This window comes from Lissotriton vulgaris, chromosome 7 (genome assembly GCF_964263255.1).
Source record: "Lissotriton vulgaris chromosome 7, aLisVul1.2, whole genome shotgun sequence".
NCBI classification, from domain to species: domain Eukaryota; kingdom Metazoa; phylum Chordata; class Amphibia; order Caudata; family Salamandridae; genus Lissotriton; species Lissotriton vulgaris.
The window spans coordinates 617,085,124-617,107,634 of NC_141695.1; the positions used below are offsets into that span (position 1 = coordinate 617,085,124).

The 22,511-nt window shown below is 47.3% G+C and overlaps 1 protein-coding gene across 1 annotated transcript in view; it reads right to left on the reverse strand.

The window, feature by feature from the left end:
• Positions 1-22,511, reverse strand: part of NUP85 (nucleoporin 85) — a 354,818-nt gene that overhangs the window by 118,565 nt on the left and 213,742 nt on the right. The window contains exons 7-11 of the mRNA XM_086930776.1: positions 20,752-20,873; positions 19,642-19,776; positions 10,545-10,667; positions 10,305-10,436; positions 9,782-9,888 (exon numbers count right to left, since the gene is read on the reverse strand). Coding sequence (XP_086786902.1) covers positions 9,782-9,888; positions 10,305-10,436; positions 10,545-10,667; positions 19,642-19,776; positions 20,752-20,873 — 619 coding nt within the window. The remainder of the gene's footprint in view (positions 1-9,781; positions 9,889-10,304; positions 10,437-10,544; positions 10,668-19,641; positions 19,777-20,751; positions 20,874-22,511) is intronic.

A 22,511-nucleotide genomic window follows, 5' to 3' on the forward strand; every position in this document is an offset into this window, starting at 1 on the left:
TCAGGTTCCATACAGGTGCTGGTGGGTGTCGGGGAGGAATAACTCGTTTGAGTCCCTCCAGAAAAGCTTTGATGGCAGGCACTCTGAGAAGTGAGAGATGCTGCCTGTTTTGGAGATAAGCTGCTATTGCGGATAAACGTATATGAATGGAAGCATAGGCCAGATTGCATTTGTATAGATGTAACATAACAGATGATGTTGTGAGTAGATGCATCTAGCGGATTAATGTCGTTGTTGGCACACTAAATGACAAACCGCTTCCATTTCGCCGCATAACATGCTCTAGTGGTGGGCTTTCTTGCCTCCCTTATGATATCCATACAGTCAGGAGGCAGGTTGAGGTAGCCAAATTCTAAAACCTCAGGAGCCAGATCGCCAGGTTGATCTGTTGCGGATCTGGATGCTGAATGTCGCCATGGCTCTGCGTCAAAAGCCTGGGCGTGAGGTGCAGCCTTTGATGCGGTACCACAGAGTTCTAGAAACGTGGTGTACCATGGTTGGCGTGCCCACTTCGGAGCAACCAGGATGAGAGTCATCGAGTGTTGCTTCAGTTTGCGTGCCACTAACGGTATTAGCCGTGCTGGGGGAAAAAGAGTACGCAAATATGCCTGACCAGTTCATCCATATCGCATTTCCCTGCGACTGTGGGTGTGGGAACCTGGCGGCAAAGCTTTGGCATTTTGCGTTTTCCCTTGTAGCGAACAGGTCTATCTCTGGATGACCCCACTGCTGGAAGTACGGTTGGAGTACTGATGGATGTATCTCCCACTCGTGCATCTGGTGGCTGTGCCTGCTGAGCAGGTCCGCCATCCGTTTGTCCTTGCCTGGGAGGTGTTCTGCCATGAGGAAGATGTTTCTCTGAATGGCCCACTTCCACATGCTCTGAGCCAGATGAGACAACTGTGGAGAGTGTGTACCACCCTGCTTCTGTATGCAGTACATGGCCGTCATGTTGTCCGTCCGGATCAACACTACCTTGTTGCACAAATGTACTTTGAATGCTTTCATTGCCATGAAGATAGACATCAGTTCCAGAAGGTTGACGTGCATCTTCTTCTGCTGTGCTGTCCATAGTCCCTGCACTGTGTAGTGGAGTACATGAGCTCCCCATCCCTGGAGAGATGAGTCAGTCGTCAGTATAATCTGTGGCACAGGCTCTTGGAACAGTCGGCCCCTGCAAAGGTTTAGTGGGTTCCACCAATGCAGAGAGTTGTATGCGCGACCGGTCGCCAACACTACTAGGTCTTTCAATTGTCCGTGAGCCTGATTCCACTGACGTGCCAAGCACTCCTGAAGCGGACGCATGTGTAGTCTCATGTGCGGGACTATGAAGATGCAGGAGGCCATCATGCCTATCAACTGCATGAACACTCGTGCTGGAAGCGAGTGTTGTGGTTTGAATTTCCGTATCAGCAATTGCATGCTGTTGATCCTCACTGAATTTGGCTGTGCTTTGGCTCCCAGAGTATCTATTGTCGCGCCCAGATACTGCCGTACGTGGGCGGGCTGAAGGTGGGACTTTGGATAATTCAGTGAAAACCCCAGATCGTGAAGAAGGTGAATGGTGTGGGACATGTGGGTGGCACATTGCTGGGCCGACTTTGCTTGGATAAGCCAGTCGTCCAGATAAGGGTAGACGTGAACGTTCTGTCTCCGTAGGTGTACAGCCACTGTCGCCAGGCACTTGGTAAACACCCTGGGTGCTGTCGTCACTCCGAAAGGGAGGACTTTGAACTGATAATGCTGATCCTGAATGGTAAATCTGAGATATTTTCTGTGTGACGGATGTAGCGGTATATGGAAATATGCATCCTTCAGATCTAGTGTTGCGAGGAAATGTCCCTGAGTAACGGTAGAACCTGCTGTAATGTGAGCATGTGAAAGTGTTCTGATAGGATGTACTGGTTTAGGGGCCTGAGGTCCAGTATGGGTCTGAGGGACCCGTCCTTTTTTGGGATCAAGAAGTACAGCGAGTACACCCCTGTACCTCTTTGTTCCACAGGCACGAGCTCCATGGCTCCTTCTTGCAGCATGCTGACTACCTCCTGCTGCAATAACTGTAAATGCTCTGCGGACATAGGACGGTGTCTTGGGGGTATGTTGGGTGGAGTGGATATTAACTCCAGACAATAACCGTACTGGATAAGCTGCCTCACCCACCTGTCTGTAGTGATGGATTTCCAGACCGGCAGGAACTGTTGTAGTCTCCCCCCGACCGGTGTGATATGGTCGGGGGCAGTGATAAGACGTCACTGTTTGTTAGTGGCGGAGGATCGGGAGTTGTTGTTTCCACGACCTCTGCCCTTGGTGCTGTTTCCACGATAGCCACCCCTATTCTTGTTGTAGGTGGTCTGCGTGCCTCCTTTACTGTATTGTGTCTGACACCTGGCCTCTGGAAGCTCCTCTACTGTTGGAGCGACGAAAAGAACCACCCCTGAACAGCTGCGACTGTAGAGCCCCCATAGACTTTGCAGTCTCTGTGTCCTTCTTAATTTTTTCTAAGGTGGTGTCCACTTCTGGGCCAAATAAGTAATCAGGGTTAACCGACTGATTGAGTATGGTGGTTTGTATATCAGGCTTGAAGCCGGAGATTCTCAGCCAGGCGTGTCTTCGTAACATAACACTTGTATTAATCGCCCTGGCTGCAGTGTCTGCTGCGTCTAGCGCACATTTAATAGATGCGTTTGATATAAGTTTCCCTTCTTGTATTAGCATCTCTGCTGCCTCCTTATACTCATCTGGCAAGTGTTGTAACAGGGTCTCGAGTGTATCATAATGAGCCCTGTCATATCTGGCTAAGAGTGCCTGTGTGTTGGAGATTCGCCAGACATTGGCCGCTTGAGCTGCCACCCTTTTTCCTGATGCTTCTAGCACTTTAGATTCCTTGTCAGGGGGAGGAGCATCACCCCTTGTTTGCGAGTTCGCTCTTTTATGAGCATTGGAAACAACCAGAGAGTCCAACGGCAACTGTCCCTTGATATACGTAGGGTCCACAGGTGCTGGTTTGTATTTTTTTTTCAATTCTGGGGTTTACTACCCTTGCCCTTGTGGTCTCAAAGATGTCTCCAGCGTGTTTCAGGACACCTTTTAGCATGGGTAGAGTCTTGACAGTTCTCTCTGAGAAGGTGTCAAACAAAAAGTCCTCTTCAATAGTGTCAGCATGGACCTGGACATCATGATTTTTTGCTGCCCTCTCAATAAGTGCATTAAACGCAGCCGTGTCTACTGTAGGTGAGGTTTTAATAGCATAGACATGACTGTCCGGGGCAGTTTGTGGATCCCCTGGGTCAACAGCGTCTGTCCAGGGTTCAGTTTGATCTTCTGGATCGGTGTCTACAGGATAACTGTAATCCTCATTGTCACCATCCCCTACATCCACATCTGAATCTGTGGGTGAAATAGTAGCAGGGTCTTGTCCATATGGTTGTAGAGGTTCAAAAAGAAGAGGTGACGTAGCAGAATCCCTCTTTTTCTTCAATGGAATTTTATATGACTCCATAGGCTGTTCTGGGGCGATCTTTCGCTTGAAAATGGAAAGTCTACCAGTCTCAGCGTCGATGAATTGCCTCGACTGATCTTCCTGCAGAGGCTGGCGATGCTTGGTGGCCCCTTCCGTAGTTGTAGGCTTTGGCCCCATGGACACCTTTTTGACCGCTTCGACGCCCGTCTTAGGGGCGAACGCCTTAGGTACTACTGTCGGCGGCAGTGTGAACTTAATCGGTGCCGACGACTTCGGAGTTTTACTGACTGGCTTCGGGGGTGGAGTGGCCTTCGGTCCGACAGCAACAGCCTTCTCTTTAATGCGTTGCAGCGAGTCCGACACCTGCTTCGAAAAGAGGCGGATGGCTGTGTTGACTCGACGGCGTCTTTAGAGCCACTGCTAGTCGTGGACTCGAGGTCTTTACTGCCCTTAGCCTTGTCGAGTCGACGTTTAGGATCGAGAACGTTCTGAGTTTAGAGTCCCTTGTTTGTGTCTACGGCCTTCGGCGCCGACTTCTTCGGGTCGATGTCCTTGACCATTTTCTTCGGTGCCCCGGCCTTCGGCTCGACACCCTTTAGCGACCTCCCCCGGTCGATAACACTCTTCTGTTTCGTCGGTCCCGATGGTTCAGAAGCCTGTAGTAATACGTACTTTCGGTTTTGATTTAGTTTCCGGTGCTTTCGGTTTTGTAGACAGCGATGCTTTTGGTTTCAATCGTTCAACTGATGGCTCGTTGGAAATGTCCGTAGCCGGGCCTTGAGGCGAGGCTGTAGAACTATGCGTTTGATCTCGGATAAGGCCATGTGGCGATCCCTCGACCTGAGCCTTATAGAGTGTTTTAGTCTCGGCCCCCGTACCAACGGTTGGGCCTAGCTCCTTGCTCGAGCTATCTTCCAGGCCCCAAAGGCCTCGTCGTCGTCTCCTACGTCGTCGACGACGTCTTCATTATCGACCATTTCCACATCTGCGTCGTAACTGGAGTCGATCTCCGATGCAGGATCAGACAGGTTCTCTCGAACTTCCTGCTCGACTCCCTCATCTTCCTCGGCATCGAAGATGTTCACCGGGTCAGGTGCCGTCTGCTGGGCCTCCTTTCGCGCTGCGCGTCGGAGGCGAATCGTCTTCTTGGAGCGGAACCGAGAACAAGCCATACAGCTGGCTTCATCGTGATCCGGAGACAGGCACGTGTTGCACACCGGGTGGACATCGATGTGAGGATACTTGGAGTTGCAAACGGGACATCTTTTGAACGGGCTCTGTTCCATAATGGATCGTCGATAAGGCCTCTGGCGTCGACCGGGCCTTTAGTGCTGAAAAGCCACGCGGCTCTTCTTGACGTCCGGCTCGAGGATAGAGCTGGAACAAGTACTGGGCACCGATCGCAAAGACAATACCGACGATAACTAAAGGCCTTTTGGCCAAATATAAAGTTTTTTATCGATTCCGAACTTGAGTTAACAAATATACATCCGAACCCAATGGCGGAAAAAAACAATCTAAGGATGGAGAGGATGCCCATGCGCACTGTAGTCCAGGGGAGGAGCCACCTCTCTCGTGATACTTCGAAGACTCTTCCAGGACAACAATGTGCAATCATCCGTACCCAACACTAGGCAGCGATCTATGCACAGATATGAATTCAGCAGCCCACATGCCTCGAACACTGCTGTTCCTTGCTGATGTTGTGGATCCTCCTCTATCGCTTTTTTTTGTAGCAGCGATAGTACCTCCTGTTTTAATGTCAGATGATCTTGACTCATTGGACGCTGTCTAGGGGGGATGTTTGGTGGGGTAGCAGTAAGTTCTAGGCAATAACCATGTTGGATAATTTGTCTCACCCACCTGTCTGATGTGATGTGTTCCCAGACAGGCAGGAACTGTGATAGGCATCCCCCGACCGGTGTTACATGGTCTGGGGGGAGCTGTATGAAGTCACTGTTTTGGGGTAGGAGAGTTGCAGTTGTTGTTGTTTCCGCTACCTCTACCTTTGTAGTTGTTACCTCTGTAACTACCTCTTGAATTACCTTTAGGTGATGTTGGTGTAAAAGAGGTTGATTGGTGGGTTGTGTCTGTATTTTTTGATCCGCCTCTATAGGTGGATCTACGAAAGGAACCTCTCTGAGATGAGTGTTGCAATGCTCCCATTGACTTAGCCGTTTCCGTGTCCTTCTTCATTTTCTCCAACGCCTTATCTGTGCTTGAGCCGAAAAGTGCTTTCCCATCAAAAGGCTGGTTCAATAAAGAAGTTTGTACCTCCTGTTTGAACCCTGAGACCCTGAGCCATGCAGGTCTTCTTAACATGATACTGGTGTTTATAGATCTTGCCGCAGAGTCTGCTGCGTCTAAGGCGCACTTAATGGAAGTGTTGGTTATTATCTTCCCTTCTTGTATCAGCTGCTCTGCCCTTTTTTGATGTTCCTTAGGGAGATGTGTAATGAGTTTCTCTAACTCATCATAATGAGCTCTATCATAGCGTGCAAGTAGCGCTTGAGTATTTGCTATGCGCCAGCTGTTTGCTGTTTGAGATGCTACTCTCTTGCCAGATGCATCTATTAACTTAGACTCCTTGTCAGGAGGAGGAGCTTCTCCTGTTAGTGAGTTCGCCCTCTTACGAGCATTTGAGACTACTAACGAGTCTAGAGGTATTTGGCCCTTAATAAATACTGGGTCTTTTGGGGCTGCCTTATACTTTTTGTTAATTCTTGGGTTTAACACCCTAGCCCTCACAGGATCTTTAAATATATCTGATGTGTGAGTGAGGAGACCTTTAAGCATTGGTAGGGTCCCTGAAGATTTTTGTTTAGCTGGTAGTGTTTCTAAAAGAAAATCTTCTACCTGAGGTTAAGTATGTAAATGTACCTTGTGATATTTTGCTGCCCTATTAATTAATTGCGCAAAAGCAGAATTATCATCAGGTGGGGAGGGTTTTGAGGGATACAGATCAGGGTCATTATCATTATCTGTTACTGCATCATAATCTTCCCATGTGTCTGTGTCCTCTGGGATAGAATTGTTATCGTCCCCAGGAAGGTCCCCATCCCCTGTGTCACTTTCTACATCTGTTTGAGGTGTAGATGAGCGTGGTGTAAAAGGTCGAGGGATAGCTGGTAGAGTATGAGAAAGAGGGTGTGTCCATAGGCTGTGGAGAAAGGGGAGGAGTTGTATTTGTCCCCATTGTTCTCTTCTTAGGAGGAGGAGCTTTCCCCTCCAACGGTTGAGTCTTCCTCCTTTTAGGTGGTTTTGCCACCACCTTGCCAGTTTGTGGATCAATGAACAAAGTCTTTTGTTTTGGATCTATCTACTGCTCCTGTGTCGGTACCGAAGCCTTTGGGTCCGATAGGTGCTTTTGCTTCTGTGTCTCGGTGTTATGTGTTTTCGGCACCGATAGTTTGCTCGAGTCCGATTTTTTCGGTGTCGAGGGAGTCTTCGTCATGGAATGTCTTGACTTCGAGCTCTCTTTGGTGTGGAGCTTCGGTGTCGATGTCGACCGTTTCTCAGATCTGAAATAGTGAGGAACCGAGTGTTTCGGTTTCGTTGCCGAGCCAGAAGGCGGGGCGTCGGAAACTTTTTTCGGTTGTCTGACCGGGCTCGAAGGCAGGGTCGACACTAATCTGGGTCGTTTTTTTGGCAAAGGGACGTGGTCACTCACGGTTTGATTAACATCGACTTCAACATCAGACTCGTCCGCTTCCGACCCCAACCCGTCCTCATCTTCTTCCTCCTCAGAGTGTTCGACCTCGAACAGTTCTGGGATTGCATTTGACTCCATCCTCGATATCTCGTGTCTTCGGGCTCGACGGTTTCTAATCGTCGACTTGGAGGAGAAAGCTGCACAGGCTTCACAATCCCTGGATTCGTGGTCAGGTGACAAACAGAGGTTGCACACCTCGTGTAGGTCCTTGTGTGGGAATTTAGCACCACACGTTGGACATTTCTTGAATGGCGTCCTTTCCATGGACTCCGGGCTGGACTACGTCGAAATAGGCCTCACGGTCTCTTCGATGTAGAGTTAGAAATCTTCGGTGTTGACGTCAAAGCACGTCAAAATGGGAATGAACTCGCGCTCGATAAACAATACCATCGAATTGGAAAGGGAATGCGCGCCGAAATATAACTTTTTCTCGAAGTCGATCCGGAGCGATTCGATCCTCATCCGAACCCGATGGAGGAAAAAAACAATCTAAGGATGGAGCCGATGCCCATGCGCACTATCACCCAAGGGAGGAGTCACCAGCCTTGTGACTACAAAAGACTTCTCCAAGAGAAAAACAAGTGCAATCATCCGAGCCCAACACCAGATGGCGATCTATTCATAATGTACCATCTGCAGCCCATATGCCTCGAACATGGAGTTTCTTGATCCACAGTCTAAAAAAATAAGCCCATAAGCTGGCCTCTGCCACAGGCCCCTTGGCACAGGCCAATTGCCCGCCCTCCCAATCCGACCCTGCCGAAATGGAGTTGTGATGCTATCAGAACAAAAGTGATATTGCAAATGTTTGTATCCGGTCGAGCACGTGGAGAGATTCAAGAGGTGAGGAACCTGCAGTTTGAAGTATTGATCAGAAACTGTTGTCTAATAACGCTCCTAAAGCTTCTGCCCTTCCCTATCTGGTTGATCAATGTGAGGTAATCTGGGGCCTGAGTGATGAGGGGCGAGGGAGGGATTAGTATCCGAGCAGGAATGTAGGACCGGTAGAAGTGTTCTCCATGTCAGACAATGCCAAAGTGGAAAATGAACCAGGACCCAGAGCTGAGCTGAGGTGGCTGAAGAACTGAGCGGAAGCAATGGGAGTACCTAGTGCCACATGCTGCAGTTCTGAACGGATATGAAGAGGGTGGATAAGTGTTCATGTCTCATATTATGAAGTTCTGCTGATCATGTGCTGCACAATAAACATGAGGTCAGCTAATTACTCTCAGAATCAGGAAGGAATGAAGAGAAAAGATTCTGTTGGGTCGATATGCTCAAAAGTTAGTGGGGACCATATGCCACAGGAGAGGCACCATAAGCATTGGTAGAGACATGCATTTAAAGAGGGTGACACTTCTTTATGCACAAAAACACAGTTGATGGACAGAATGCAGAACAATGTCTTACATTCACCCCAGTACAAAGATCTGGGCCTAAATCCATCATTTTTTTGCACTGCACACCACCCTAGGTCAGACACTGGCTATATGCAAATCAGCCTTGACCCTGTGCCTCATGGGAACAGTCCAGCCCGAACTACCAAGCCATGTCTTTCCTAGACCGGAATCAAGCATCCAAGGACCGGTTTCTGGCTATCAGCCTGCTTCAGCCTGGATAGCTTGACTCCAGTGATGTGGAGAGCCTGGGACTCACGTCTGAGCATACCCATGGTGTGGAGTGCAAAAAAACGATGGATTTAGGCCCAGATCCTTGTACTGGGGTGAATGTATGACATTGTTCTACATTCTGTCCATCAACTGTGTTTTTTGCAACTTCTTTATGCACATCTTTTCCAAATGGTGCCTGGGCACACTCACAAAAAGGCAGAAATCCATAGTGACAAACAGACGAAGACAGCTGGGTCCAGCTATATTTGAAATGATAGACAGGGTATCATCTTCAATACTAGCAAGACAGCATTGACCTGCCTAGGAAGCAACACAGCGTCTTCCCAGATGTGCCTCAGTGCAGGTGGTCAGTGGTGCCTTCTCTGTCTGACTCTGCTTTGTATCTCTTCTTCGTGCTCTTCAGTGGGCCTTGCATCCAGGCTGGTACTCCCTTCTCCTAGTCTCTGGAGTGCTCACAGGCCTTGCATAATCGCAGAGTTGTACGATCTTCCACTCCTGGTACCTTCAGCATAGCTTTTAAATGTTCGCTGGCATTTTTGGCTTCCTGCCTTTGCTCACTTCTACTAGATGCCAGGCACTCAAGGCGTTCCAACTGAAATACACTCTAGTTTTTGGTGGCCAGTGGGTTTGCAGGAGGGAGCACTAGTCACATGTGGTCCACTTCCCGTCATGCACACACACTTTGAAGAGGGAGGTATTCGTTCTTACCTGTACAAGATTAGGTCTTTCAGCGGAGGAGGCCAATCTCCTAGACATCTGTAATATGACTTAAGGTATTATTAGCATGAAGTTAGTGCTCACTCTCGAAGTGCCAAGAGTTATGTAGAGATCTTAGTGCTTTATACTCTTTTGCAGAAGCACATGCAGTATTTTCCTTTAATTGCATTCAAACTGCTGCGGCAAGAGGCCCTTTTGTTCACCATTATGACATCATCTCCGGCCAATCTCATCAATCCCAGTTGCACATCAGAACTCTACCTGAACTCTTTGATGATTTGATGGATGTCAAACTCAAACGCGGCCAATAGGATGCTGTCAAGAGGCTCTGGCACACTGTCGCTCCCCAGAAACAGATCCAGACTGGACTGTGGGAGACAAAGATGAATGGGAAGATAAAACAAACAATGCACATATGCATAGAATTCTGTCACTTTAAAATCAAACATTTTCTTGGTTTCCCCATTTACCATGCTGGGGTAAACAAAGTTTGTTGTCGACTGCAAGGTACTGAACACCCTTGCCTTGGTAGTAAGGAGCTGCAGAAACAGCGCATAAAACGACAGGAACAGCACACAAAGTGGATGATCAGTTACCAGACTAGTCACTAAGTAATTGGGCATTAACCTAGACCAGCAAACAGTAAGCAGCGAATGGGAGTCTACTTGCTCAAAGTGAAAGGACTGCTGCAGCATCTGAGCCACTGTTCCACGCAGGTTTGACCCCATATACAAGGTGAAACAGGAGCTCTGAAAATAGGCTCTTAACAAACGTCTGGACACACCTGTGCATAGAAGTGTAGGTCGCTGGGCTTCACTGTTGGATGTGCGTACAACAGCCGTGACACCATTAAATGGTACCATGTGCTTAGCAGGTCCTTCTTCTTCAGTAAAGTGGTCTCATCCCCCAGAAGGATCTAAGAAAAGGACAACACAGTGTAACAAACTAAAAATAAAGCAAGCTACTGACCTCTCCACCAAGTCACAGTATTTGCACTCACTGAACTGGGGCACAAGGCGCTCACCTTGCAAATAGACTCCAGGTTACTATTTGAGGCAAATGTGCCATCCTGCAGATACCGTTCACACTCCTCATGCCAGTGCTGCCACTTCAACTCAAATTCTGTCAGGGTTTGGGTGCCACCAGGCTAAAACAGGATAGATTTCATATTGGGTTAGTCACATCAGAGCCACAATGGTGGCTGAGCAAACACACAAGATTATCCATATATTCTCGTCAAAGTACGGCAAACATAACTAATCACCATAGAGAAAGAGGATATCTTTCCTTTTCTATAGTATGTGTAACAATAACACAAATGTGACCAAGGTTCAATCATCTGTTCCCAACTCTGGTGCTTCAACATTTAAGCCAGGGCTAAACTTCCCAGCAACATATTCCTCCCGGTCAGTGCTGGAATTGGAAAACATTTACCCTGGAAACATATAGATTGGAGGTGTAGCAAAGGAAAGGGGGTGGAATCATGTGGGGAGCAGCATGAAAAGCAAAGACTGACAGTCAACTCCGATTTTAAATTAAAATGAATTCTGCTGCAAAGAAATTGGCAACAAGGACATGTGTGGCAGTATATCTGTTCTACATTACTTATTTGGCCACAAAGAGACTGCATTTAAAAATATCTTACAGAGTTAAGACACCTGCTGCAGGGATCATTGTATGCCCAGCATTTTGAGGGGATTATAATAGCTGTAAGATAACTCTAGTGGTTAACACAGTTCTGGGAGAGTTATCTGCGTTGTCCAGTTAGTTTAGACTCATGACAGAGTATAGAGGGCTAATGTGCCTGTGTAACATGCAGTGAACATATTTTTCTATTTAGATAGGTAAGTGGGCAACTGCTTTTTGCACTGAAATCAGTTTGTTACTTCCAGTTCATAAGTTGCAATGCTTCCAATACAGCACAGTGCTCAATTTATCAGCAGCAAGGAGCTACACACACATTGTAAATCATGGGTTTAGATTCGTATTGTTATTTTCTTAATCTGTTATTCTAAGATTGCCAAAAAGATTTCTTTGGGGAGTAATCAAGTACCCCCGCCCTCCTGTGAACTTGAAAACAAAAATAAGGAGGTGGCCAAGACGCTGTTGAAGTAGGAGTGACTCTCCTCGTTTCCCTACACAGCCTCCTGTATCATTGGCTAAACTGCCCAGCCCTCCAGTTGGAACTGCACCAACACAGACGTTGAGCAGCCGAGAGCTACCAGCCGGCTGCTAGTAACCTCTGCAGCATGGGATCACTTGCTACACAACCAGTGAGTGAGTTGCCACTCATGCAGCGTACATCGGTCCACATGGTGGGCCCTCGGCCTAGGAGCACCAGCACTAAACCACTGCTACAATTCAGGGGGAGATCGCAAGAGCACTGAGCAGGGGTGGCTACTTCGGAGCGTCGCCCACTGCTTTCTCGCATTATAAATACCATTTTATGTTCTGCTTCACGCACTGCAAGAAAGCAGAAGGGTTTGGTTGGGGGTGGGCGGTCCTGCTCTAGCGCATGGAAGGAGTGGTTTGACCACTCTGAGGGTGCTGACACTTTGGTTGGCCCAGGGTCATATGCACTCTCCCTTTTCTCCATGTAGGATGCATGCGGTCTACATGGAGAAAATGGCCTTCCCATAGACGCCTGTGTGGTCGTTGTCTCGCCTGTGTGGTCGGTGTCTCAACCAATCACAACACTGCCATTGAAGCGTTGTGATTGGCTTAGGGAAGGGAGGCTGCCTGCATCCTGTGAAGAGCAGAGACGACGCGGGACCGGGCCGGCGAAGGCCAGTTAATTTATTTTTAAACTAAACTCCCCCTCCCTGTGCAACCCCCATCCCCCGAGTCATGCCAGCCGTGACAGCCACAGAGTGTGACTTGAGACCAAATCACAGTGGGAGCGCCTAAGTCAGGAGCAAGTTGGGGCGGGTTGAGTGCGGCCTGGGCTAACCCAGGAGAGGCCTCATCCGTAACTGCGCGTAGCCAGGAAGAAAACAAGTTACTTACCTGTAACTTTAGTTCTCCAGTATTGGAAGCTTTCATAGATTCACATGCCTCAATCATTCCCAGTCGTCGAGTCCCCGGTATATAAAAAAACAATGCTTAGTAGTATAGCAAACTGAAAAGAGGCCTAGGCCCATTTCCCTTTTGCAACCCAGAGCCTTTGTTATGTAAAAAAGGCCCAAACTTTTCCCTGAACCAATCAGAGCTCCTGACCCTCTAGAACACTCCTGAGAGAACCTTCTGCCCCTCAGATTTTCGCGCACTTGTGGATCAAGAACACTTGTGGTGCTAAATCCAAGGTGAGCCTCTCTGGGGAGGAGGGTGGGTGCATGTGAATCTATGAAAGCTTCCAATACTGGAGAACTAAAGTTACAGGTAAGTAACTTGTTTTCTTACTCCAGTATTGGAACTTTCATAGATTCACATGCCTGATTCAGAATAGCGAGCAGTGAGATTACAAAACACATTTCTCTGATGTATCTCATAATCATGTAATACAACTTGAAAATCAAGCATAATATCATATATATATATATATATATGTGACCAAGCCCCGTCCGCGGGGCGAAACGCGTCATGGAGGGCACTTGCTCTGCACTATTCACTGCCTATTAAATGCACTGCTTCAACTAAAACATCGTTGGTTTCTGGCTCATCTATTGTGATCTGATTGAGGAGATTGCTCGAGGTCTGCGCTCGCCTGAACTGCGTCCAAAGCAGTTGTGAGTTTGCGGTTATATATATATATATATATATATATATATATATATATATATTTTCACTGAAAAAACCATAGGTTTTACACCAGTTATAGTTAGCTGGAAATTTTACTGACATAAAACCATAGAAATTCCAATATTATAGTTAGTTGGACTCACTATAACAAGCGCGCCTGCAATGCACTGCTGATGACGTCACATATTACATCACTCATGACATTGTCAGTGACATCACTCATGACATCACTGATGACACCAGCCAGTGAATGTGTGTCTTTCTTTAAAATTAATATGTTTAATATTTTTATTTGTAAAGGTTGATGGAAGAATAAATGGTTAAATAAGTGTGTAAATGGATGTTTAAAAAAAAATGACTGGTTAACTGCCTTATTAAGTGTATTTTATTTAATACATATATTAGCGAGTAACTTTTAAATATTGAAATATATGTATCAGTGTTTCACTTTGTGTATAAGTAGCTGCATGGGTTGGTGACTGACTCACTGTTTGTATGTGAGTTGAAGACAGCATATGTGCAGGACTGTATGGGTGGATGAGTGTGTATATGTGTGTGTTAGTGAGTGAATGACTGTCTCATTATTGTGTTTTTTAGTAACGACATATATTTTAATCTAGTGTATGTGAGTTTTGATGTATATAAGTGAGTATATGTGAGAGTAAGAGATTGTAAGAGTTCCTGTTTAAATAAGTATATGTTTATATAAGTGATTGTTTAAGAGAGTAAGTATGTGTAAGTTTCCTTAGAAGTAAAGAGGTAGTGTGTGTATAGTTTTATATGCAAATAAATGGATGTTCAATAATTTATTTGCATGTGTGAGTATGTGTGTGAGTAACTTTTGGATGACTGTCGGTGTATAACAGGATGTACATGTATGAGTGACTATATAGAACTGTTTGTAAATGAGTGGATGTGTATATAGATGGTGGAATTACTGAATTGGTTGTTGTAACTGGTATGGGTATCTCCATTTTTTTGAAAATTTTAGTTTCTATTTTTGAATATCTATGTCAAGGGTTACATTACACTAAAAGGAGGTCTGTCACTCTGTCACAAGGATAGGTATAGTAAATCCTGCCCAATGAAATCTAGACGCCGTCCGCGTAGTGTACTGTCTCCGTGTGAGACCACGAAAAGTACATCTACTCTAAGAACACCATCAGTTTATTCAGACTTACTCACGGACGCTCGCTGATTTTGGGAGCACCTGCACATCTTGACACTACAGAACGCCTGACGTAGGCATTTGTGAGAGAGCTCACTCCAGTCATCACTCTCTCATTGCCCTGATGAAGTTCCCAGTATGGGAATGAAATGCGTTGGCTGATTCTCTCAGTTTGCAGAGCTTTTAAAGAATTTGGAATAAAGAAATTGATTTTATACATTACTATGTGGCTATTGGACTCTTTGATCTGCGCACCCCATTTTCATAACCAATAACATTATCCTTTCAGGGCTTGTTTGCTGCAGATACACATGCTTTGCATAGACTGTAGAGCAGTTCCTCTGTAGGCAGCGGTTAACCTGTGGGGGTTGAAGTTGTCTGAAAGAGAGTTCTTAGAACTGCTTGGCCATCATGGGCTTGTTGACGTGCTAAGATAGCCACAAAATAATGTTTTGTGAATGTGGATGGGGTGGACCACGTTTTGCTTTATAAACATCAGGACGGGGCTTCAGCGTCAGTTTTTCGGTGTGCACCATGGCCTTTTTGCAGTTGGGGACCGTAAGCAGTCTTTCCTGTCTGAGCCGATGTTTTGGGCTTTGGATCAGGGGTAAAAGTACTCACTGTCCAATATTCCTGTGCCTGCTGAGGAATGACAGCGTCCTGGTTGGCTTGAGACTCTGAATCGGAATCATGGATAGATCGTGGTTCCTCTTGTGCTGCTGAAGCTTCCTAGTCTTCTTCTGGTTGGCAACCGAAGATGTCCGGTACATCATCTGCTTGTTAAGGACGCATTTCTTTGAGCCGAGAGCATCGATCTCGAAGAGTCTTTTTTGATAAAAAAAAGATTTGCAGGCCAGGCCTTACAGCTTTCCTCCTGATGATCGGGCGAGAGGTATTGGTTGCAAACGGAGTATTGGTCATTATTAGGACACTTCGAGTGATACTTTGGAGAGAAGAAGAATGGAGTTCGTTCCATATGCAGCAGGTCATTCTCCAAAGGACTATAGAAGTGGAGAAAGGAGGCCCAGCCGGGTGTGGCACGTGGGCTGAGGAAGCGAACCGATCACTCGGAACGCAATCAAACCACACGATCAAGACCATATCCATCGAGTGGGGATCTACTAGAGAACCAAATTTAGCCCGAAAGAGTATCGAACCAAAGCACAAAAGATTACATCCAAACCAATCTGCGGAAATGGAGTCTATCATGGGCAGTATTACCCAGAGAAAGAGTCATACACAGTGCTTTAAATGGGCCAGTACTCACCGGTACTGAGTACCGGCACTTCTACATTTTCGGCGCTTGAGTACCGGAACTTCTCTTTGTCCAAAAGCGAGTACCGGTACTCACGGGAATGTAAACCAAGCTCTGTGAAATTGGCATTTACAAAAAGAAGCACAACACAGCTGACAACGAGTGGGTCCGTCCGTTTTCGTGAAGCACTCTGATCGAGTGCTAATCTACCCCCCACAATGTGCTAATTGAGCGGCTGCCATGAGGCATTCATCAAGAGCCAGGGAGATAGCAGGAAGTTTGGGAGGGGCGGACACACACTGTGATTACTGACACAGTCTGTGACTCTCTGTCTGCTCTGACCAGAGTCAGACTGGGACAGGCTCATAACGGGGTGCAGTGCTGGTGGGGGGAGGAACCTGCGCCAAGCAGATCTCTTCCACTAAGAGCATCTGCCCCGAGATAAAGGCACGTATATTAATTGTTTCTGTGGTATGTTTGATGTACAGCGGGCCTTGGGCTTGGTGCACTGAGCAGAGAACAGTGTTATTGCCGATATTGTTTGTTCACTTACACATGAAGCTGCTGTTTTTTGTTCAGCTCACGTCAGATAAATGTTCTTGTAATTTCCTTGGATGAGGGTTTGTTCGTGGTTCGAGGTCACAGATGTGCCTTATTAAAGACACAGACGCCGCCCTTCGACCTAGGTCCCTGGGGGTGAAGTTAATCAGAACCTTCGCTCAGCCCTCACTTCGTTGACAGCACAACATGACACTGCTGGGGGTGCATTTAATCAGGGCTGCTGGGGGTGCATTACACCAGGGCTGCTGGGGGTTCATTACACCAGGGCTGCTGGGGGTGCATTACACCAGGGCTGCTGGGGGGGGGGGGTGCATTACACCAGGGCTGCTGGGGGGGGGGGTGCATTACACCAGGGCTGCTGGGGGGGGGGTGAATTACACCAGGGCTGCTGGGGGGGGTGCATTACACCAGGGCTGCTGGGGGGGGTGCATTACACCAGGGCTGCTGGGGGGGTGCATTACACCAGGGCTGCTGGGGGGGTGCATTACACCAGGGCTGCTGGGGGGGGGGTGCATTACACCAGGGCTGCTGGGGGGGTGCATTACACCAGGGCTGCTGGGGGGGGTGCATTACACCAGGGCTGCTGGGGGGGGGTGCATTACACCAGGGCTGCTGGGGGGGGGTGCATTACACCAGGGCTGCTGGGGGGGGTGCATTACACCAGGGCTGCTGGGGGGGGTGCATTACACCAGGGCTGCTGGGGGGGGGTGCATTACACCAGGGCTGCTGGGGGGGTGCATTACACCAGGGCTGCTGGGGGGGGTGCATTACACCAGGGCTGCTGGGGGGGGGGTGCATTACACCAGGGCTGCTGGGGGGGTGCATTACACCAGGGCTGCTGGGGGGGGTGCATTACACCAGGGCTGCTGGGGGGGGGGTGCATTACACCAGGGCTGCTGGGGGGGGGGTGCATTACACCAGGGCTGCTGGGGGGGTGCATTACACCAGGGCTGCTGGGGGGGTGCATTACACCAGGGCTGCTGGGGGGGGGGGTGCATTACACCAGGGCTGCTGGGGGGGGGGGTGCATTACACCAGGGCTGCTGGGGGGGGGGGTGCATTACACCAGGGCTGCATTACACCAGGGCTGCTGGGGGTGCATTTAACCAGGGGTGCATTACACCAGGGCTGCTGGGGGTGCATTTAACCAGGGGTGCATTACACCAGGGCTGCTGGGGTGCATTACACCAGGGCTGCTGGGGGTGCATTACACCAGGGCTGCTGGGGGTGCATTACACCAGGGCTGCTGGGGGTGCATTACACCAGGGCTGCTGGGGGTGCATTACACCAGGGCTGCTGGGGGTGCATTACACCAGGGCTGCTGGGGGTGCGTTTAATCAAGACACTCTTTAGCTTTGGTTCGAGAGTTTAGTGCAAGAGTCTTCCATATCCAGAATATTCTGGTGCCCTCCAGAAAACTAGGCAGGGGCTGATTGATTTGAAAGCAAGCGTGAATAATCATGAAATTGTATTAGTAGGCAGCTGAGATCATGTGTGTAGGTAGGGCCTCTTACATCCCATTTGGTACAGTCTGGTGCCAAAGTACCCTTTCATTTCAGGTGCTCTGCAGTAGTTTTAAGATCTTCTTAGAGTTCCTTGTTGCTCAAAAATGTATAGGTTTCCCACATCTTCACTGCTTGATATTGCCTGTGGGAAAGTGTCACTCATAGTCGTTGAATGTCACTCATATTTACACTGAAATTATGAAAATGTCACACATAAAACCTTTGCAACTACCTGCAGTGTGTACTCGGGCACTGTGGAGTCCATAGCACTGTAGGTGTGAGAGTGGGCCGGCTAACAGGCATATCTTGTGACTCTCAGGAAATCGAAGAGAAAACTTCCTGCTTGCATAGCAGAATAGGGCAGCAAATGTTTGGATCCAAACTGAGGAAGAAAGTGTTGATAGTGATGCTGTGCACAGCCAGGGGAGTTAAGGTTTAGTAATGTGGGCAGGAGCTAATGTAAGCATTTCTAAAACGCATGTACTGAATGCCCTATCTGCATGAATGCTTCTGTGACACTGTGCGTATTCTTGCATGAGTGAGTGTTGTCTGCAGTGTCCAGCATAGCAGATGTATAGCTGCAAGCCCAACAAGCCCTGTATTACCACACTCTGCACTTGAAGCACACGGGAAAGGGTGCGCTTTTAGCAAGTGCATTGCCACTCTCTCCCTAGTGCAGATCTGCTCTCTCCGCAGTGTTTCAACACAATTGCATTTTGTCTTGTACATGCCATTTTCTCTTGTGTAAGTGGAGGGGCTCTGGGAGGCGGAGAGATGGTTGAACCAACAAATTAACAAGAAGAGCCCAGTCAGAGCCGACCAGGAAGTCTGGCCTGGCCTTAAAAGCTCATACAGAAGTCGAGCCCTGAAAACATTACCAGTGACATAAAAGTGTATTTTTCTCATGTGGAAGCATTTCACAAAATTTGGTCATGTGGGGAAGCTGGGATTGATCCCAGAGTTTCTGTTTTCACATTGTGCAATTCAGCCTCTAGATGGCTGTATATTTCTTTCTCTCCTGTATTGCAATTAAGGTAACTATTTTGTTTTAATCTTTGCACATGAGATTAGAGTTTGGCAGGCACATGCACTATCACAGTTCAGTTCATTTTTGGCTTGGGGGTGCAAGAGGACCTGGAACTGAGCCAAAGTCAGGCATCCTTGCTCGAGCTTTCAGCAGCTTGCCCAACTCCAGAACGGGTGAATCAGACTTTACAGCAGGTAAGGTGCTTTGAGGCCAGCTGTGCCACCTGGGTGGGGCTGGGTGATGTCTGTTAAGTGGCAACAAAATAAGAGGGTTAACGATAGTTAAACCTTTCCAAACAATGTTAAGGAAAATATCTTGTGCAAGTCATAGGTGATCTAGGTGTTGCACCATTAGAAGCCCACTTTAATAATAAATATACCCTTTTGTACGTATAAGGGAAATGCAATATTCACATATATACCAGAAAGGCTTTCGTATAATTATGCACATCTGCACACCAATTAAATCTCAATCGCATTAAATGTGTGCCCCTGGCTGGATCCCATTACACTGCCCATAGCCCCGCCCCCCTAGTACACATCAATTTGGTGAGTACCTGCACTTATTTTTTTCCATTTAAAGCACTGGTCATACACGCTTGTGACTCGAAGAAAAGGTCTTGGAACAAAAACAACTTGCAAATATCCAAGCCCAACACTAGATGTATCTACTGCAAACATGCCTAGAACAATGAGTTTATCAGACTGAAGGCCATAGCAGGTAGACGATTATCCTTTGCCTCCAGGCTGAGGAACATCTTGGGGACATCTCCTTTATATATGGGCTTCCAGCTCATGAGCAGACTGCAAGCAGGACAACAATAACTGAATAGTTACCACATTCCCATTAGTTTACAGCTGCGGCTTACATTGAAGATGGGCATCTTCTTCATCAGTTCATCCAATACACGGCACATGCTCCTGGCAGAAAGATTAGCAGACGCTTCCTTTGCTAGCATCTGCTGCGCCTCATCCATCCGCCCCTGCAGCACATAGCTGATTACCTGTGAAGAAAAAAAAACTATCGCTGAAGGTTGGGGGGGGTGGGGGGGGGGGTTCTAGTTTGCCACTCTGGGGACATCCTGGTCATACAAATGAGTGGCTGACCTATAGATAAGGAACTGGCCACCATTACAAATGGATGAGAAGCACAGATTGGAGATGGTAAGGCCTACTTACATACAGACTTATCATACAGCGAAGGATGTAGCTATGCTTACAAACACATGGCCAAAACCTGGCTTTGTGGTGTCTAGGTCTACAATAAGTGACTGGCACGAGTACAGCAGGTAACTATCCTTACAAACAGGTGATCAGCATAGCGCTATTGTGATACAAAGCCCTACTATATGTGATTGATACAACAAGTAATCTGACCTTCTAAACTGATTAATGTGTGACCACCAAAAACTAAAGGGGTGCCTAAACTTACAAATGTGTCACCTGCACAGATACTGGAGCAACCCACGTTTATAGTCAGGAAACCAAGGTTTACAGAAGGGTGAAAGTCACACAGCTATTTGGATCTTGAGGTTTAAAATATGTGGCAGACACACAAAGGAATTTCACAGCTTACAAAAAGAAGGTCAGCTTTAGAGGTATCGCAACTTACAAATGGGTTTCCAACACAGAGAGGGAGGTGTGGGCTTACAAACAAGTGTCTATTATATAGGGGGGTCCCTAGGCTTACAGAGAATCCACACATAACAAGGAGCCGTTTGAAATTAACACAAAACGAAGATGTAGAGTCAAGGGGCTTCATGCCACTCCATTAGTGAATCTGAAAGATAATACAGATGTTATACCATTAAAGAAATTCCCAGGGCCCAAAGGTACAAAGGACATTTTCAGAGAGGAAGGAAGCTAGAACCTCTAAAGGCAATAATGGCTGTAGTGAGAGGTTTTTAGTAATCCCATCTCCCATATCAGATCAATTACCAGTCCTCTGCTCCCTTTGCCTCCCAGTGAATGCAACTTACAACATCCCAGTATTTGTCATGCTTCGTCGGACTTTCAGAACTAAGAACTTCTTGGGCCATACTGTCCACTTCACATACGTGCAGGCGAACCCAGTCAAGAAGATGAAGGAGAAGCGAGCCAGCTGTAAGCATGAAGAAAAACAGTTACCTCCAGGCATTACACAGAAATGGCAGCATTCAGAAGTAGAACCAAATAAGACCATATAAAATACAGTTAAAGTACTATCTAAACAGATCTTGTAAGTGTGCATGGGGTCAGGTCGAATTTCAGAAACCTGATATTGCCGACTACCTAAATGAGAAACAGGACATAAGAACAATTCAGAGTTTGGAGAACTAGGTCCTCCATTTAAAATGTGCGGGAGTGCCCTCTCCTCCAAAGGGAAACATCCTTTACAACGCAACTGTTACAACGCACTACCATTACGACGCAACCATTACAACGCAAGTCATTACAACAACTTGCGCTGGGGGGGGTGCTCTAGGATAGGGAATAGTTTTAAATTACTATCCAACACCTTCACTACTATCCACGGGGACTGGAGTTGGAATAGTAAATTAAACTATTCACTATCCAGCACCCCCCAACTCAAGTCGTTGTAACGACTTGCGTTGTAAAACCTGCGTCATAAAGGCATGCGTTGTAACGACGTACATCCCCTCCAAACCATCGGCCCACCCGCCTCATTTAGAGTCTGTTGTTGTGAAAGATTTCTTCTTTCAACAGCCCCTCCTACTTCCTCAGATGGAGTAGGAGCCGTGGGAAGAATGACATAACGGAGTCCATCCTATTATTTTTTTTCATAAACTTTTTAAAATTAATTTCAGAGATATTGAACAACCATACAGGTACAGCAGGGACGGCCCTACAGGGCCTGAACCATACAACTCGGAGTGGAATTTCATTGACCCCTCAAGTTCAATTCATCCCAGAGTCCCGTCCATAGTGGTGTCACCACTTATCCAAAATTCTACCATGTTCAGCGGGGCAACCCCTTGCTAGGTAGAAGGGCTTCTCCCGCTGTGCACCATTCCATCCCCTCACACCAGGAATTTACAGAGGTGGGCTCCAGAGTTCACTAGCCCCGGGCAATGCCTTTCTTGCCACTAAGTAAGCCATGCCCACCTGACCTCGGTCACCCCTCATCTCTCTCACCTTCCCCAGAAGCGCCACACTAAGAGTCAGGTCGACATTATATCCCAATTTTAAATTTAATGCACTTCCAATGCGTTCCCCATTACTAGCAATACTGGGTTATTCCAAAGTAATGTAAAAAAAAAAAATCAGCATCTGGATACATGGAAAGCAAGTTGGGGTTAGAAGCTTTCCAGCATGTCATAGCCAGCGAGGGAACAGATAGGTGACGCGGAGGTAGTGTAATTGTATCAATCGGAATCAGGAGGATATGGTATGCTCCTTATGGGCAATGCAGGCCTCTCACCTGTCCACATCATCAAGCAGTCCAACCCATTTCTCCCAAGTCTTTTTCAGTGGTACAAACATATCTGTCACGTTAATGTTAAGGGTAGGACATTTTGGAAAAAACGCCTTTGTCCAGGCATCCCATTGTGAATTTGGTTTCCAAAAGATTACATTAAGGTAGATTTGCCATTTCATCCTTATGTTTAAGGATGGTATGTCTGAGTTGGAGGTATTTATGTAATTGGGTATGCGATAAGCTAGATTGTGTGTGCAGATCCTGAAAGGTGCGCAATATATCTCAGACATACATCTCAGAGTGTAGTAATCCCAATCCAAT